Source organism: Temnothorax nylanderi, unplaced genomic scaffold, assembly GCF_030848795.1.
Source record: "Temnothorax nylanderi isolate EJ_2023f unplaced genomic scaffold, tnyl_v1.0 TNYL_tig0045_pilon, whole genome shotgun sequence".
In the NCBI taxonomy this organism is placed as follows: Eukaryota; Metazoa; Arthropoda; class Insecta; order Hymenoptera; family Formicidae; genus Temnothorax; species Temnothorax nylanderi.
Window position 1 is genome coordinate 265367 of NW_027249107.1, and position 17908 is coordinate 283274.

The 17908-nt window shown below is 37.0% G+C and overlaps 3 protein-coding genes and 1 long non-coding RNA gene across 6 annotated transcripts; 2 read left to right on the forward strand and 2 right to left on the reverse strand.

Moving 5' to 3' along the window:
- Positions 1 to 284: 284 nt before the first annotated feature.
- LOC139771859 (uncharacterized) lies at positions 285 to 2667 on the reverse strand. 2 transcript variants are annotated; one of them, XM_071704987.1, is made up of 3 exons: positions 2522 to 2667; positions 911 to 2115; positions 285 to 778 (listed from the first exon to the last, which is right to left on the reverse strand). In XM_071704987.1, the coding sequence occupies exons 2-3, from the start codon at positions 2101 to 2103 to the stop codon at positions 649 to 651; spliced, it is 1323 nt and encodes a 440-aa protein (XP_071561088.1). In that variant the 5' UTR covers positions 2104 to 2115; positions 2522 to 2667; the 3' UTR covers positions 285 to 648. The 2 variants fall into 2 exon arrangements, with proteins under 2 accessions (XP_071561088.1, XP_071561087.1); XM_071704986.1 differs by having other exon boundaries at positions 911 to 2118.
- A 2365-nt stretch (positions 2668 to 5032) lies between these two features.
- On the forward strand, positions 5033 to 7370 carry LOC139771974 (fructose-bisphosphate aldolase-like). Its single transcript, XM_071705220.1, has 6 exons — positions 5033 to 5044; positions 5374 to 5586; positions 5858 to 6174; positions 6429 to 6651; positions 6767 to 6946; positions 7117 to 7370. Exons 1-6 carry the CDS (start codon positions 5033 to 5035, stop codon positions 7261 to 7263), a joined length of 1092 nt encoding a protein of 363 aa, XP_071561321.1. The 3' UTR covers positions 7264 to 7370.
- A 1369-nt stretch (positions 7371 to 8739) lies between these two features.
- Positions 8740 to 17886, forward strand: LOC139771860 (fructose-bisphosphate aldolase-like). 2 transcript variants are annotated; one of them, XM_071704988.1, is made up of 6 exons: positions 8740 to 8898; positions 14361 to 14570; positions 14845 to 15288; positions 15417 to 15770; positions 16153 to 16291; positions 16759 to 17886. In XM_071704988.1, exons 2-5 carry the CDS (start codon positions 14364 to 14366, stop codon positions 16249 to 16251), a joined length of 1104 nt encoding a protein of 367 aa, XP_071561089.1. In that variant the 5' UTR covers positions 8740 to 8898; positions 14361 to 14363; the 3' UTR covers positions 16252 to 16291; positions 16759 to 17886. The 2 variants fall into 2 exon arrangements, with proteins under 2 accessions (XP_071561089.1, XP_071561090.1); XM_071704989.1 differs by lacking the exon at positions 16153 to 16291.
- LOC139771864 (uncharacterized) lies at positions 9944 to 12872 on the reverse strand. The gene is made up of 2 exons (XR_011717998.1): positions 12629 to 12872; positions 9944 to 11607 (listed from the first exon to the last, which is right to left on the reverse strand). It is a non-coding gene; the product is annotated as an uncharacterized lncRNA (long non-coding RNA).
- Positions 17887 to 17908: the final 22 nt, after the last annotated feature.

Sequence of the window (17908 nt, forward strand, 5' to 3'; positions counted from 1 at the left end):
ATATGTTTTATTCTGCTACTATTGTCTGGTTAGGTTAGATTGGGTTAGATTAGGAGGCAAATATAGACTGTGTCGACATCTTGTGAAACACGTAGAATCAATCAATGATAATCATTTAACGAAAACTTCACAATTTACGTTATCGACATAAATTGTTATCCAAAATATACCTATATATTATATTCTTTTTTATTAAATAAAAAAATCTTTTCATTCTAAGTTATTATTTTAATGCAGCTAAATTTAATTCAATTTACTTTTCTCAACGAAATAAAGAAAAGAGATTTCCTATATAAAAATTTTTATTATTTCCGATACATTGTATTATATGTATAATATAGGGGAATATCATAAAAAAAAATTTAAACTTAATCTAATTTCCTGTGACCCGCATGAATTACGATTGTAATAATACATAACAAATTTAAGTGTGCCCTTAAATAAATGTTCAAAATCGCAATACAATACAAAACATGTTATGATATCAGACAGCAACATTTATATGTGACAAGGAAAGATATAAGTTACATATGTATATACATAACTTATATATAGGTATTTATTATGTAACACCTAATTTTTTATATATATATATGTAAGGAGGATAATTATGCTTTTTTTGTTTTTGTTTGCACAAAAATACATATCTCACAAAGCGTTCATCTTCAAGTGTGTTTGGAAGTATTTGCCATCTCCTTTGGTCGCTTGTCTATTAATTTCCTTATGGCGCTCTCGGCTCACTATCTCCTCCAAGACTTCTCCGTCACCTTTGATTAATCTATGCAAAAATACAAAAATTATTTTAAGAGACATATACAAATTTAGAAGCAAGAACAAGTATTAAATTTTTATGTATATCATACAACATATATTTCATTATCTGTATTCAATTGCTTTGCAACATATTTACCTGTGTCTTCCAGTTTCTTCGTCATATACTCTACGCATGATGCTCTGCCTTTTTTCCCATTCCTCTTTTGTCATGGGCGCCATGGCTTTCGCTCTTTCTATCACATCCGATACAATTTCCTTCATTTTTTCCTTGCCATCTTGGACTTGTTGCTTATTTTCCTTAGACTTCTTCTTACCATGTCCTTTTTTCTTGGATGCAGATTTCTTTAGTTTCTTTTTCAATTTCTTCCTCATCCGTTTTTTCTTCTTCCGTTTCTTCATTTTCTTCTTCAATTTCTTAGCCTTCTTCTTGGCTTTCTTCTGCTTCTTTTCGTCCTCTGAGCTATCAATGCTGCTGCTACTGCTATTGCTGTCAGTATCGCTGCTACTGCTGCTGCTAGTGGTGTTGCTGCTGCTGGAACTGCTGCTGCTACTGTCGCTACTGCTACTACTGACACTAGACGAACTAGATGCAGACGACAATCTTTTCCTCTTTAATTTCTTGCGACTTGGCTGAATTATATTTTGTGTCATTTCTGTTTTCTTCTCTTTCTGTTTTACTGGTTCAACTATATCTGTGTTATCTTTTATTGAATCAGATTTTTCTATCTTAGAGATAGATCTTGATCGATTTGCATGCTCCTTCGAACTACTCTCTCGCGAGAGCTGACTAGTCGCATCGTGGCCACTATTTCTATAATAACTCGATACCCTCGATCTGTTATGATTAAATGTTCTTTCGAAGCATCTGCTATTATATCTATTATAATGGTAATTGTTATGTATATCTCTTCTATTTCTATTATAACCATGATATCTGTAAGGTCGTGAATAGCCATAATCTCTTTGATTATTCAAAAAGTTACCTCCGGGCCTCCGATTGTAGAATCTATAATCGTTACTATATCTTCCGCTTCTTCTTTGCAATTGTTGTTCTGTGTTATTTTCATACTTTTTAGTTTTGTGCTTTACATCCTCATCTCTACTGTTCTTTGCTTTATATCTATTTTTCTCCGAGTTTGAAACATAAGAAGAACTAGAAGTGTTGGAACTACTCCTACGTCTCGACTTCTGTCTTTTATCCTTGCTGCATGTATATCGTCTTTTTCTGTTCTTCTCAGAATCATTGTTGGAAGAAGAAACCGAACGTCTCTTTAACTTGCCTTTGTCAGATGACTCTGTCTCCATAGCAGGTTTCCCCAGATTATTCATCGTATCAATGATCTACTGAAAAGAAACTTTATTTAAAGCAAATCTTATAGAATCAAATCCATTAAAGTAAATGATTTGATGATAATTAAATCATCAATATTTCGCGTGGTCGAATCTACAAGATTACTCCATTTCTTCTATCAATACAAAGTCCATTATTCTCGATGAAACATGTTCACTTCAATATCATAACATAATCATCCGTAAGCCACAAAAGATTTAGCTTTGCCAGCAAATTTCGGTGTTTACCTACTACAATACGTTACAAAAATCTAACCTTCTCCGTCATGTTCGCCGATTATTACATCTTGTCACGTAAAATTATCGCGCCAAACAAATAATAATCTATCTTTTTCTCATTTATTGATATTTGTCGATTGAAGGATTGGCAATTGACCAAAACGCGCTAAGCAATTACCTGTTCATTATTTTCTAACCATCTTCATCTACTCCAATCCAATCTACTCGATCTCCATCGTTCCGTTTCGAAAACTTGAAACGGCGGCACGGGCCACGGACGGCCGGGGCGGCACGGCCGACGCGGCCGGGCGGTGGACGCGCAACGCGCAAGACTGCTTCTCATCTCACTTTATTTAGGGTTTTTCAAGCACAATCATGCCTTTTCCGTAGTCTTTCTGTTGGCAATGGATTCTACCTATAGGTTCCCAGTACCCAAGGATCATAACCGCTTGCGAAGCGTAGAAAATTATGGATGTAAATGATATGTAATATTAATATGTGTGTTACACTAAAAAATTCTTACATATTTAATTAATATTGAATTATAATCTCTTCCATTTTTAACGCTTTAAATATTTTAAATACATAGGGCCGATATCACAGTCTCCGATTAACGTGATCCTCCGATTAAACTCACTCTGCATCTCTTTCTAGAGGGATAGTTAGAAAGAGATGCAGAGTGAGTTTAATCGGAGGATCACGTTAATCGGGGACTGTGATATCGGCCCATAGATATTTTACAAAATTAAATTTTGCGCGTTTTTCACATTACCAATATGGCGTTCTTTAGTGTTAATGAAAACAGTACTTTAAGGTCTATCCAGACAAACTTGCATAGGTGCACAACCATATGCATAAAGAAACGGATTGGTCTGTTTCCTTATGCACAATATGCACATGCATATGGACCAATCAATTCTCTTATGCTTATGTTTATGCGCTATATGCAAGTTTGTCTGGATAGACCTTTAAGCCCCTTGCACAATGCCAGGCAACAGGCAATAGGAACAGGAAATAACCAAAAAATCGTTAATTACAACCTAAAAAATTCGAATGCTATGATTGGTTGGCAACAGGCAATAGGCACAGAATTTCGAACGTGACGGAAACTCTGTGTCTATTGCCTGTGTCACTGTTTATTCTGCATTTATACATGATTTCTGATTTCTATTCCCTGTTCCTATGCCTGTTGCCTGGCATTGTGCAAGGGGCTTTAAGCGGGAACATGGCACAGACTTTTGCATAACGCATAATGCATAAGCATAAGAAAATTGATTGGTCTATTTCCTTATGCATATGTATATGGACCAATCAATTTTCTTATTTTTATGCATTATGCGTTGTACAGAAGTGTGTGCTCCCCGCTTTAAGGCCGTCACACACAAAATGCATAACGTCGCATAAGCATAGTATAAGACCGCTGTGGACCAATGAGCATCTTACGTAAATTAATATGGCGACATTATGCTGGATGCTCATTGGTCCAGCGGTCTTGTGCTATGCTTATGCTACGCTATGCATTTTGTGTATTATAGCCTTTATTCCTAGTGAATATAAATATTTGTAATCGAGTTATACGATTTTGATCGATTGTATCGCTTGCTTCAATTTCTAAAAAATTCGATTGTGTGAAAGCTGCTATGGATGCCTAAGCTACTTCGATATATTTTAATTAATTCAATTATGTATGTATGTACATATGTACATACACTACATGTACATACATTGAAAATCTCTCAATGTTTGTTTATAATGTTTTGATTATGTTGATAAATTTATAAGTAATATATCGGATATCTTGATTGATTAAATTAAAAAGTATATATTATATCGATTGACAGTGAAAAATGATGCGATTGGGAACAAATTGTTGCTGCAAAGATAAAGTAATCTTTATCGTTTAAACATATATGTAAATTTCTACCATTATTAATATATAATTTTATGCTTTATTGTCACATACTATTATTATATTAATTTATCACATATAATTTTCAATTATTATATTTTATTTGGTATTATATAAAAATTATGGTTAAAGATACAAAAAGCATTTATATATATTAATATTTACGCGCAGCAGGAATTACAACGCAAAAATAGTAATAAATAAAAATATTATTACTACTATTACTTTATATATATTATACACTTTATATATTTACTGTTATAATAATAATTAATATCATATAAGCAATCTTTCATTTCACCTTCCGAGACTTCCAACACACACACACACACACACACACACACACACACACACACACACACACACACACACACACACACACAAAACAACGTGTGTACGTCATTATATCATTACGCTACAATTATATTATGTTAACAACTTAAAAGCATTGGAAATGCATGCATTGAAAATAATTAATTATAGAAGCCAATTTCTTTTCTTCTCCTTTGATTTTTTCTCTTTCTAAAGAGCAGTAAGTATATTTTGTAATAAGTGTTGTCACACATGCTTAATTTAATATAAAATTAAAATAAAGTTCACAAATTAACACAAAAGAAATTGTGCTAGATTTTGATTTAATTTGGTTTTGCAAAATAACTTTATAATCAGCACATTTATATTATAAGTTGTTTGTTATAAAGTTGTTTTACAAAATGAATATTATTTTACCCTTTAGACTGTTTTGCAGATCGGTAATCGGTGCCACCGGATCATCAATAAATGCCGGATTACGTAATTGTAGTCATTTAAGTCGAACATATTCGATGCATTAAAATTTTAAAATATCAACTAAGAAAGAGAGAGAAACAAAGACAAGATTTATAATTATGGTTAAAAATATCTCCAATTAAATTATGTACATTATACTAATTATATTTGTCACACTCTTTTTCTGTATGTATAGTTATTTATTTATAAGACTCAAAATATATTTAGTCCAATAGTTTACACACAGTAGTTAATTAAAAGTACATAAAGCTACTTTTCTAATTAGTTTTTTTATCTCTAAATGGTTTGCTCGTACAAAGATTTGATCAATATTGATCGTTGGAACATGTCAGATATCATCATCCGTCACCAAATGCACCGAACTCGATCCTGCTCTATCTCTGGAACTAGAAAAAATCATCGAGACGATCAGTGCGCCTAGAAAAGGATTGTTGGCCTGTGACGAGTCACCTGCGAGTCTAGAACAGAGATTTCAGGAAATCGGTATAGATAATACCGAATCTACGAGACGTGCTTATCGAGAAATGCTGTTGTCCGCTGACAAGGTCGCTGCACGTGATGGCAGTAGAAATTTTAAACCGCGGCAAAGACGTAACGCAACAGATTCCAAATATAGCTTCATAATCGTAGTAGTAACTCAAGAACATATGTATGTGTATAACACGTAACAATACGAGCAAAATGTTTCATCTAACAGAAAAAAATGTTGTTTTTTTTCTTTCAAACTTACAAACATTATTATACAAACGATATACCTAATAAAATAAAAAACAATTAACTTAACAACTTTGCATATATATGTACTTTTAACTTCAGTCTCAATTCTCGCGATACATAAGTGGGGTGATTCTGCACCATGAAACGATCCATCAAAGAACGTCGGAAGATGTGGAATTCGTCGAGTTCCTGCGTCGAAGGAACATCATAGCCGGTGTGAAAGTCGATCGAGGTTTAGTGCGTCTCTTCGGTACTGAGGACGAGAAGACTACGCAAGGTTTGGACAATTTACAGGAGAATTGTGTTCGGTACAAAAAGGAAGGCTGCCACTTCGCCAAATGGAGATGTGTTTTTTCGATTTCGGAACGATGCCCCAGTCACCTGGCGATGATCACCAATGCAAATGTTCTTGCGAGGTCTATGATCATCTTAATATTCATGGAAACTTAATTATATATGTATCGCGCGACTGACAGAAGCTCGTAGAAATTTTTGCACTGCAATTACAATATACATATAATTATTATTAAACATGGATATAAAACTTTTACAATTGGCATTTGATAGAATCGTTGAAGTATATACATATATATGTATGTGTAAAAAGTTATAGCGCAAGATATAGAGTTCCATTGTGTAACATAAAATATTTTCAAGTGTCTCGTTACAGGTTCGCTAGCATCTGCCAAAGCGCGAGAATAGTTCCTATAGTAGAACCGGAAATATTGAGCAATGGCGAATACGGTATAGATCGGGCTTTGCAAGTTCACGAAGAGATGCTGTCCATCCTGTTTCGTGCTCTGAACGAGTATCACGTGTATCTTGAGGGAATGGTTTTGAAGCCAGCGATGGTACTGTCGGGCATAAAAAATGCAATAAAATGCACGCCGCAGGTAGCTCATTTAACCTATTTTAATAATATAAAGCGAATTATAATTTCCTAAAAACACATTCATTTTTATTGAGTATATTTGCTCAAACATTTTATCTCGCGATATTTAATTATAGATTGTCGCTGAGTATACGCTAAGAGCATTACGAAGAACAGTACCCGCAGCAGTTCCAGCAATTTTTTTTCTAAGCGGCGGTCAAACCGACGAAGAAGCCGTGTTGAATCTAAATGCCATTAACGCATGTGACAATAAAAAGCCATGGAGGCTCAGTTTCTGCTATGGGCGTGCTCTGCAGGTGTTTTAAAAATTCATTCAACCCATTTTATTCTAAATAGAATTTATTGTATTTTCTGAGATATGTATCTATAATATAAATTCCTTGGCAAATTTTTGGAAGCTATTCCAAATTGGTAAAAAAATTCTACATAATTCCATAAGTTTGACTTATATCATCTGCTTCGCTAGAATATGGCGATGAAAATTTGGAAAAACAATTCGGAAAACGTGGATAAGGCTCAAGCAATGTTTCTTAAAAGAGCTCAATTATGCTCCGAAGCATCTTTAGGAGAATTACAGGTTGAGGAGAACAACTTGTGCATTCGATCGAATTAAACAGATATTTAGTTATCTCTCTTTATATGTATGTTTATATGTTAATAGTTATAATATGAACATACAACTTTTATAAAATTTTATAATCGCCAGAAAAATTAACGTAATACAAGTATTTTAAATATATGTATGTATATATATATATTGTTAAATTATTAAAAACATTTCTTTAATAAATAAAAATGTGCAAGTTTCATTATTTCAACAAAATGTATATGACTTATTGTTAGGCGAGAATTCTTCACTTCTAAAATCTCCGAAAGTCACAGATACGTATATGAAGTTTGGCTATAAATAACGATAAATTATTTAGCGCATGTGATACTAAAGATAATGCGGCTACAACAATATATTTCTTAAATAGTGTCTCATGATAAAACAATCTTTATTAAAAGATCCCCCCCCCCCAAAAAAAACGAATTATAGACTACATATATATCTATCATTGCATTTCACTATTATCAATACATTTTCTTGTATGTAATTTTCACATGTTCTTGATAAAATATAGAATTTTAAGAACACTTCCAAATAGATATATGTATATATATATATATAATATAAAAAATCGATAAGATATTGACCCGATGGAAAAATCCAACAAACTCATCATTTTTACACAGTTAGTGTGTTAACTGGTAGATAAAAATAGAGGGTCGAATGGGTCGAGCCCACTTTAGCAATTTACTATGGCGCGCGATAATACAATCTGGTGATCGAGAGAAAGGAGGCACGTCCGACGGTAATGACGGTATTATGCGAGAAATTTCATCAGTTTCGATAAATGTTAAGCAAGGTGCCCTTGACTGACCTCTAAAGTAACGGTTCTCAATGCAAGGCTCTCATATAGGCGGACTTGCCCCGCTTGCCCGTCTACTGGTCGATATGTCGTCATCTATCCCCGGCGATGCTCCAATGCCCTCCTTCCTGGATAACTCATCACCACGTGGTATACGTCAGTAACGTAACAGGCGCGTGCTACGAAATACATAATACGGTAATCTTTCAGTTGAAGGAAATTGCTCGGACGATAAAAAAACTTTTTTGCAAAACGGTATTTTTAATCAAAGACCATGAGATATAAATGCTATTCGGTGTCATTCTATTAGTGATCGCGATTGTTTTTAATAAACATTTGATAATAATAAAGGAGCCAAAATATTGATCAAATTACATGTATACACATATATCGTTTTGCAATTTTACATTTTATTTAATATTTTATATCGATATCATATACTTATTCACATAAATTTTTTTTCAACGTATTATTACTTAACAATTACATTTTACAGACGTATTACGTTCATCCTTTGACCGTAGTTTGAGGTCGTATGACGGAATCCGACCGGCTGACGACGGCTGATCTCCGTCCGCCTTATCTTTGACGTAAATCGTGTCGCAAAGTTGAGCACCCTCCGTGTACAAGAGCTAAAGCGCACGCGCGTGATAAACACACAATCAGACTTTGAAACCGACGTCCGACGACCGACGACCGACGACGACGACGACGACGACGGCTGGCCGCTGGCGTAGTCTTTCTCAGTCGCACTCCAGCCATCAGGTGGATTGTAACAGGCGCTCGCGCGGTCCCCACACACATCCCACAAATCCTCATTTACAACTTACAACTAGGTGAGTCCACGTGTTGTCTTGTTGCCTCGTTTTCACGACAGAAAAATTCTATACCCCATGGGACGTGCCTTCCTACACCAAGTATCGATCGTCTCGCATTGCCTCGAGGAATACCTGAAATTTTATGCTCGACCTATCTATATAACAACCTTCGACCTTGACTGACATTTCGTCGCCATCGTCATCGTGCGCGACTTATCCGCTCGCTATTCAATGACAATTTTATCAATCGCCTTTACATATATTTATATATTACCAATATGTATATCGAAATTCTTATGTTCTTCATTTTGGCTCCGAAATTTTTTTACGCGTACGCTTGTCGTGCGCGTGACCCACTACACAGGCGAGCACGTAAGAATATAAGAGAGATATTTTTGTAACGCAAATATCTCGACGAACGCAGTCGAGAATCTGATCTATAAGAGTTGGAGCAATTTTTCCAAAGATTTCAGTAAATATAACTTTGCTGTGTAAGTTGAAATTTTTTATAAAAGGGGGAAACAGTTTTATACTATAAAAATCAAGTCTCGTATATATTACGCCAATTATTAAATATCGTTATTTATTCGTTATTCGTCACGAATAAACATATATGTCAATTTGAAAACAGATATGCTATAAAATTAACTTTAAGATTTTCCTTATTTGTTAAAACACTCTGCATATAAATAAAATGTACATATAAATAAATAAAATACCATCTTTCCATTGTGTAAATGTTAAGTGTTAGGGAAACATATCTGTGTCTTAAAGAATTTTAATAAGCGAAGCATAATCGTCATTTATCAGAGAGCCCTTTAGAATCTTTCCACATGCAGTTGATCACGTACAGCTTCATACAGTATGTATCTATCATTATAATAGATGATAGAGGGTATTCTCGTATTCCGTTACAGTCCGTTACACGATCGATAATTTAAAGCGCTGTCAATCTCTTATTTTCTCTGAGAAAATTTGGAAGATTCTTTCACTTGGAAAAACTTGGCTTAATACTGATCTATTTCATAGTTCATTAAACGTATTAATAAATAATTTAAAGATAAAAAATTTAATTGGACATTTATTTATTAAAAAAAAGCTTCAACAAATGCTAAAACCAAAAGTATAATAAAAATCGATTGTCACCGAACTTTTAATTAATGTAAATCAATTTATTATTAGTTAATTACGCAATCGCAATATGTAAAATTAGAAGTTATCTATGTACATACATACATTGAACAAACATTGTTTGTGCAATCCAATGCCTATATGTGTGAACATACCAACAGTTATTTTGACAGACGATGAAACAGTCATGCATGTTAAATTATTAGCGAAACACGTGTGGGTGTGCGCGCGCGCACGTATACATTAAGCTGCACCTCGTATGTATATATACAGGGTGTCCCATTTTAATTTGAATAGTCAAATATCTCGATATCACGTAGCTTTAGAAAAAAAATTTTCAGACAAAAGTTGTATGGTTTCAAGGGAGACATAAGATGGTGGCAATGATTTGATCTTGGATAGTCGTTTGAAGGTCATGTGAAGGTCACCTTCAATTTCTTAAATGAAACCCCCTATTGCATACTCTTGAAACTATACAACTTTTATCTAAAACATTTTTTTTTAACTACGTGATATCGAGATATTTGACTGTTCCAATTGTTGCACAAATTTTTTAATTCATAAACACAAATGGTCAAAGTCACTTACTATTTTTTGCCTATTATAATTTTTTACATGAGAAAACATTCAGTTTTGCTATATTATAGCACAATAATTGTAAAATATAATAACGTTAGAAAATTTCTCATTAATACACATTTCTTTCAGTTTTGGAAGTTGTAAAAGTTTATGTCATACCAGTAACGTGAGCTATTTCAAGTTTCACTAGAAAGTAGTTTGTTTGATAACTCTGACTTTCACCCCGCACTTTTCTTCGATTGCTCCAGTATTTGCAGAGCAACAACCATCATAAAAATACAGTTGATCTAAATATATCGCTACGCAAATTACAGTTTGGCGAGTTACCAACTTCTATGTCTACGTCGCGCATTTGTTTTCCCGCTGATGATGCAATTTATGTCCGCGTACATAGTACGTATACGTCGTTTAAAAAAAAATCATCGCTCTCAAATCCTGCCTTTCACTTTCAGAAGTTTGTCATGATACAGAATTCATAGACAGAAGGATATCACATACCATTATTCGATGTTTAATACAAGATTAATTCTTTCTTTAGCAAGAAAGCAAATTCTAAGCAAATAATTTTTCCAACGCAAAAAGTTTAAATACATCCAACTACATTATATACTTTATAAAGTCTATCTTTGGTTTTAAATCTATACTCTTAAACATATCTTTGGTTGTAGGTTGATCTTAATAAACGATGTCATGTAAATTAAATTAATGCAAATCTTACCCGTCAATCTACTTGGATTGTCTGTGAATATTGCGAATCCGATAGAAACACCGCGTATCCCAAGTACGCCAAATAGCGAACGTGCGCAAGACTGTTCTCGTTCTCAGGTCCTCAGATTCTCAAATTCACGCAAGTTTCGCAATGTTGAACCTTCTCCTTCTCGCGGATACGAATCAGCTGGAAAACGGCGCAAGCGTATCACAAGTCTCCACGCTGAGTAACAACCGCGACATGTAATTCCATCGGCGTTAGGTATTGAGTATTGACCGTCGAACATACTCGATTCGAACCGTGGAAACCTGCCAACAATCAACAATATGACAATTTGCTTCTCCAAAATTGAGCTAAATGTATATTCGCGATTATTAATATACATGTATTAAATGAGGTAAAGTCCGTACATGTTTAAAATATGTGCGGCAGATGTCTTCGATTTTATTTCTCTTTATTTCTATTGTATTATATTAGAGTACTTTTTTAATCACACGTGTTAAATGATTAAAAAAGTATCATTACAACATAACATAACATAATTATATTTGCTATAAAGGCCACAAACGTCTGTTTGTGCGCTTGCTCATTATCTCATCCATCCGTACACACACGTATCTTACAATTAAAGGACTTGCACGTTTCCAGTAAATGTGGAATGTGCTATCTTGAGGTAATCTGAATAAGTATCGTGCAAAGTCAGTTTCGTTTATAGTTTAGCAAGCATAATCATCGTTCAATCCGGCATAACAAATAACAGATAACGTCGCATATTGCATCACAATGTGCAAAAACGATTTACATAAGATCGTGCAACGCGATGTGTCTGAAAACACATAATGATTATGTTAAACGTTAAAATATCACCAAACAACAATGATATTATTTTGGATAGTTTATTACTGTTGAAAAATAAAGATAAAAATGGTTATTTTTGTCGGGACATTTTGCCAAAAGTTAATCCAAGAATTTAACGTGTTTGATTATTCTTCTCAAAAGATAAGTTATACTTTTTTCGAAGTTGTTCCCTATACTCTCGAACTCATCATTTATTTATACAATTTTTTCAATATAAGGATGAGCCAGGATGAGCCAGGATGAGCCGTTCAGGCGGCGGGAGTCGCGGGTCGCGGGACGCGCGCACCAAGCCACCAAGCGCCGTCCGCCGGGCGCCGAGCCGGCCGAGCGCCGACTCGCCGAGCCTACCGAGGGGCGACCGGCGAGGATGGGCGAGGGGCGACCGGCGAGGACGTTTGCGCGTGCGGCGCGTCAGGCGTGCTGCACTGCATTGCGGCTTGCGGCTGCCGAGTGCCGATACCGGCTAGGTACCTAGGTTGCGTTGCCCTCTCCTTCCCTGGCGGCTGGCGGCTGGCGGCTGGCGCCTGGCGATGAGAGGCGAGATGGGCGAGAGTGGCGAATGGCGGTTGACGATACGGAGAACGCGTCTTCCGCCGTTTCGCTACCCTCAAACGTTCCCCTCCTCGCTATCCTACCTCTCTTCGTTCCCCTATCTTGCAATCACGGTACTGCAACCTGCAACTGCACTCGCACTGCACTACTGCAGCCAGTGGCAGCCAGGTACACCCACGTCCCACCCCGTGCCCCGTGCCCGTCTCCCGTGTCTGCGCCAGCTCCAGGCTCCAAGCTCCAAGCTCCAGGCTCCAGGCCTCCCGCCTCCAGCGTCGGCGGGGGTGCACCCTGCACCGTGCTGCGTGCACCGGCCACCGAACCGAAACGACCGAGACGGCCCAAGGCCGAAGGCCGAGGGAATGGAGAATCAGGAGAATGGAGGGAATCGAGGGATGCGAACTGCGAACGCGAAGCGACAGTCGACGATTCCCGGCCGGCCGACGCGACGCGACGCGACGCGACGCGACGCGACGCAACGAAACGAGCGAGATGCGAGATGTAGTCGAGGGGCATATCGAGTCGCGTGAGGGCCGTGGGGCCCATGGCCCATGGTCCATGCCCATCGTCCCGTAGTCCGTAGTACGCCCCAGTTTATCTTCTCGTTTTCTTCAACTCTTATTCCCCATTTGTTCTCAATCTTTTTCTCTCGTCGTATCGTATCATTCGTCATGCTGAGTACTGCATTCCGCTGCTGCTATTGTAGTCTCATTCTCTCATTTCTCGTCGGCAGTCGGCACTCGGCACTCGGGCTGCTCGGGCACTGTCGGCAGGGGTGCGAGAGGTGCGAAACATCGGCGAACGATAAACGCTTTCATCAATCGTGTCGACGTTATTAGTTATTACGCTTAGCAGCTTAGCAAGTTAGCACCGCAATCATTCTTTATGATTACATTGATTACGTACTTTCGCATACGTACGTGCATGTAAACGCATTCAAGAACAACGTCGAGATGCTGCGCGTTCTTGTTTTACGCTCGGTCAGCTCGGTCAGCTGGTCAGCTGGTCAGCTCGGTCTCGGTGACGCCACAGCGTCATCGTCATCGTCATCGTCATCGTCGTCGCGCAGCGACGTCATCGCTTCGATCATCTCGAGTCCTCGAGGAAAGTAAGAGTCTAACGGTGTGATTCTTGATCCAAGATAGCGTTTGTGTTTGTGTGACCGTTACTTACTGATATTACTGACAATCAGTTCAGAGTCCGACACTATTTTTATTCCATGATGTCATCTCTTTCAGTTTTTACAATTTTACAATATTACAAGTTATAATGGTCTCTGACCATTTTATCGAAATCTTCCGATAAAAATCATATGTTACAGATCACCGATTAATCTCGAATCTCTTTCAAAACTGATGGAGTTGGCAATTTCGAATTATCCACAAATATAGATTTATTTCGTTTAATTATCGGTGGAGCGGAGAGGGGAGAGGGGAGCGAGAGACTATAACGTTTAACGATTCAATATGTTAATTTTGTGTGGATTATTTTAATACCTGACCTGACCTGACCTGACTCACTAGCACTAGGGTACAGTTCGTTCAATATCACTAGGAGATTCATAATTTTTTGCCAATTAAAAAGATCAACTCACAATCAGCGCGATTGTATAATTATAGCTAATGGTCCTAAAGGAGTAATTTTCGCATTGCAGAAAATGGTCGCGGAAAAGTACAGCAAGCTCGAACCCGAGCTGAAAGAGGAATTACGCACGATCGCTCAACAGATCGTGTCACCCGGAAGGGGTATCCTGGCCGCTGATGAGTCAACTTCGACGATCGGCAAACGTTTTCAGGACATCAATGTCGAAAATACTGAGGAAAACCGCAGGGCTTACAGGCAACTACTTTTCACCACAGCGAAGGTACGTTGAATTAATAATTAAGGAAGAATTTACAAAAATTTAACTTGGAAAATAACTTAATAAAATTAAATTCTATAAATATTTAATTTATATAGCGTAAAATATTACTTTTATTAAAACTTTACTTCGTGTTAGTGTTTGAGATATTTTTCCAAAGATCAGTCAATTGTATAATTTCGCTGCAGTGGAGATTTATATACCCGTGTACATTAATACACGTGTACATGTATACCGTTTAATAAATCCGTTTGATGACGTGGATGTGTCTCTTCAGGATGTCATCGGACAGCACATTTCCGGAGTAATCCTCTTCCATGAGACTCTCTATCAAAAGGCCGACGATAATACGCCGTTCGTCCAACTGCTGAAGCAACGCAACATCATCCCCGGCATTAAAGTCGACAAGGGCATCGCTCCGCTCTTCGGCACGAATGACGAATGCACGACCCAGGGTCTCGACGACCTCCAAGCTCGTTGTATCCAGTACAAAAAGGACGGATGCCACTTTGCCAAGTGGCGATGCGTGTTGAAGATCACGAAAGACACCCCGAGCAAACTCGCCATCATGGAGAACGCCAACGTGCTGGCCCGTTACGCTTCCACCTGTCAGAGCGCCAGAATCGTGCCGATCGTGGAGCCTGAGGTCATTCCCGATGGTGATCATGACCTCGCCCGTTGTCAACAAGTCACGGAAGAGGTTCTCGCGGCCGTTTATAAGGTATCGCGATTCTTTGTTGAGAGGAAAAAGTTGCGAAAAGTCTTGCTTCACCTAAATTCGTTATCACACAATTAATATAGGTACTAGGTACGCTCTAATTCTAATGTATTATACGCATTTGCTATCAGGCACTTTCAGATCATCACGTATACCTCGAAGGAACGCTGCTAAAGTGTAATATGGTGACTCCAGGCCAGAGTTGTCCGACGAGGGCGACTCCTCAGGAAATCGGTGCCGCTACGGTGACAGTATTGTCACGTACCGTGCCACCAGCGGTACCTGGCATCACTTTCCTCAGCGGTGGCCAATCCGAGGAGGAGGCATCGGTCAACCTTGATGCCATTAATAAGTACCCGGCGAAAAAACCCTGGGCATTAACTTTCAGTTATGGACGCGCTCTCCAGGCCTCCGTACTTCGTGCATGGCAAGGCAAGCCCGACAAGATCGCTGCCGGTCAAGAGGAGTTGCTTAAAAGAGCCAAGGTAAGTAATTATACTACGAAATTATTAGATATTTTGTTGATTTGTAATTGCATGTGTAAACTCGAATTTGCTTCATGTCTTATCGTTAGTAGCTATTCTCGTTTTATTCACTTTTTACTTACCTTTTGCACTTATACGTAGTAATTGTTACCAGTTGTCTGTCTTTGATCTCTATTTTATTTCCCTAACATTTACGTTCCGAATTACTTTTACACTTACTATGTTTTACTTTTTGTATACTCACAAGCAGTTTCTTTTAGAAAAATAGTATCTCTCTGTAGTAATTTTCTGTAGTTATCGTTTTAATAATCGTCCGGAGCACTCAAAACTACGTACATATACATATTTCTTTTGCATGTCTATGTAATGTGCGCTTGTTTAGGCAAACACCGCAGCCTCTCAAGGCAAATACGTTGCCGGCAGCATTTCTAGCAAAGCCGCTAACACCTCTCTCTACGCCAAATCACGCCTCGACTACTAAAACATTTTTATATTTTCTGCACAATTCGTTTCTCGTGGCAGTAAGTATATATAATAGTTAAACAACGCGTATGTGACTATGTGTGTGTTATAGCTTTTCTCGTGAATCAATCCTTATCTTTAACCACTTGCCGTGATAAACAACTTTTATCCTCCTTTACTTCCTGATATAGTAATCGTGATATAGTAAAGATATAATCGATGATATTTGTGAGTACGATATTTCAAAACTCTTTTTCATTTTCTTAATAGAATCGTCGAAGAATGTGTGTTAAAAATATAACTTTAATAGAAATAATTTTATATAAATTGACTTAAATGTCTATTCAGACTTGTTATTAATTTCTTAATAATATTAATTCATGAAATTTAATTACAATTAATATCAAACATTATCCATTTATTTTTTTGGAGTTATATCGTAATTTTGCAATTTGATACAAGCTTTGTAGAAAAAACACGTTTAGTCAGTATCGCAAGTATAAGTAAATTTTCTGTTTTTCAACAGGCTAACAGCGACTCGGCACTTGGCAAATATGCGGGTGGCGTAGCCGGTGCTGCGGGAGACGCAGCGCTTTTTGTCGCCAATCACGTGTATTAGGTTGATCCATAAAGAAATTCGATATATTGTTAGAAATATAAAATTAAACAGCCGTTGGAAACACCTCGCAGGATCGGCAGGATCATCGTCTCATCCGATCATCGTCCTTTCTGGAAGTCGCGAAAGGGAAGGGGATTCCTTCGAAGATGATCGAGACGCACATCAAGTATCCGAAGTTTCCAAGATTGATCATTTTTATCTTGTTTTAATACATATATTCTTAAATGATTGTTTTTTACAGAACTAATCGTACGATTTTAAATTGAATTTTAACTAATTACATTTACATGAATTTCTATCGGTCGATTATAATTTTAATTGATCCCACGTTACATGTATGTAACTCGATTCGCGACTTTTATCGACAATACGTAGATTGCACGTCAAACATGTCGATTAAAATTTTACCGAAACATCCTACAAATTACTTGATTCAACAGACAGTTTAATGGATGATTTCGTAACAAATGTACAAAATATCGAATTTAGAATTATTTTTTAGCCTGACCTATCGTTTTGATTTCTTGTCGATACTCTCGTCGCTGTTCATATTCATCCAGCGATTAACTTGACGAGACTCAATTCCACTGGCATTAGATTATCGAAGGATGAAAACCGGGAGGGAGCGAGAGAACGCGAGCAGATTGTGCGACATTCGATATTATGATACGCATTATTGTTATATTCTGTAACAGTACGATACGAAAGCAGATATATATTATATATCCGGAAACACATGATTAATGTCGCGTTATAATATTCTTCGTGTATAAAATAAAAGAACGCAGAAAATATACAAAATAAAACGAATATATTAAATGTTTGTTAGCGAGACTATATCCCGTATCAAATATTACGAAATCATGCTATATTGTGTGTCGTACTTATATATATAATACTATGTATATCTTGCATAGACACCTAATCACCAAGTCCTAATCTATATATTGAGAATTATCTTGTACGTTGATGTTATATCCGAATATTTTCCTTGTAATCTAGGTCACCAAATACAACTGTGGAGGGCAAAAAAGAGATTGTACATAATTTATTTTGC

Excerpts from the sequence above, each read along its gene's own strand:
- LOC139771860 (XM_071704988.1), top strand. The coding sequence starts at position 14,364 with ATGGTCGCGGAAAAGTACAGCAAGCTCGAACCCGAGCTGAAAGAGGAA. Across the intron at positions 14,571-14,844 it reads TACTTTTCACCACAGCGAAG|GATGTCATCGGACAGCACAT; the intron begins GTACGTTGAATT and ends GTGTCTCTTCAG. Across the intron at positions 15,289-15,416 it reads TTCTCGCGGCCGTTTATAAG|GCACTTTCAGATCATCACGT; the intron begins GTATCGCGATTC and ends ATTTGCTATCAG.
- LOC139771974 (XM_071705220.1), top strand. Across the intron at positions 6,175-6,428 it reads AATGCAAATGTTCTTGCGAG|GTTCGCTAGCATCTGCCAAA; the intron begins GTCTATGATCAT and ends GTCTCGTTACAG. Across the intron at positions 6,652-6,766 it reads CAATAAAATGCACGCCGCAG|ATTGTCGCTGAGTATACGCT; the intron begins GTAGCTCATTTA and ends ATTTAATTATAG.
- LOC139771859 (XM_071704987.1), bottom strand. The coding sequence starts at position 2,103 with ATGAATAATCTGGGGAAACCTGCTATGGAGACAGAGTCATCTGACAAA. Across the intron at positions 779-910 it reads GAAGAAACTGGAAGACACAG|ATTAATCAAAGGTGACGGAG; the intron begins GTAAATATGTTG and ends ATTTTTGCATAG.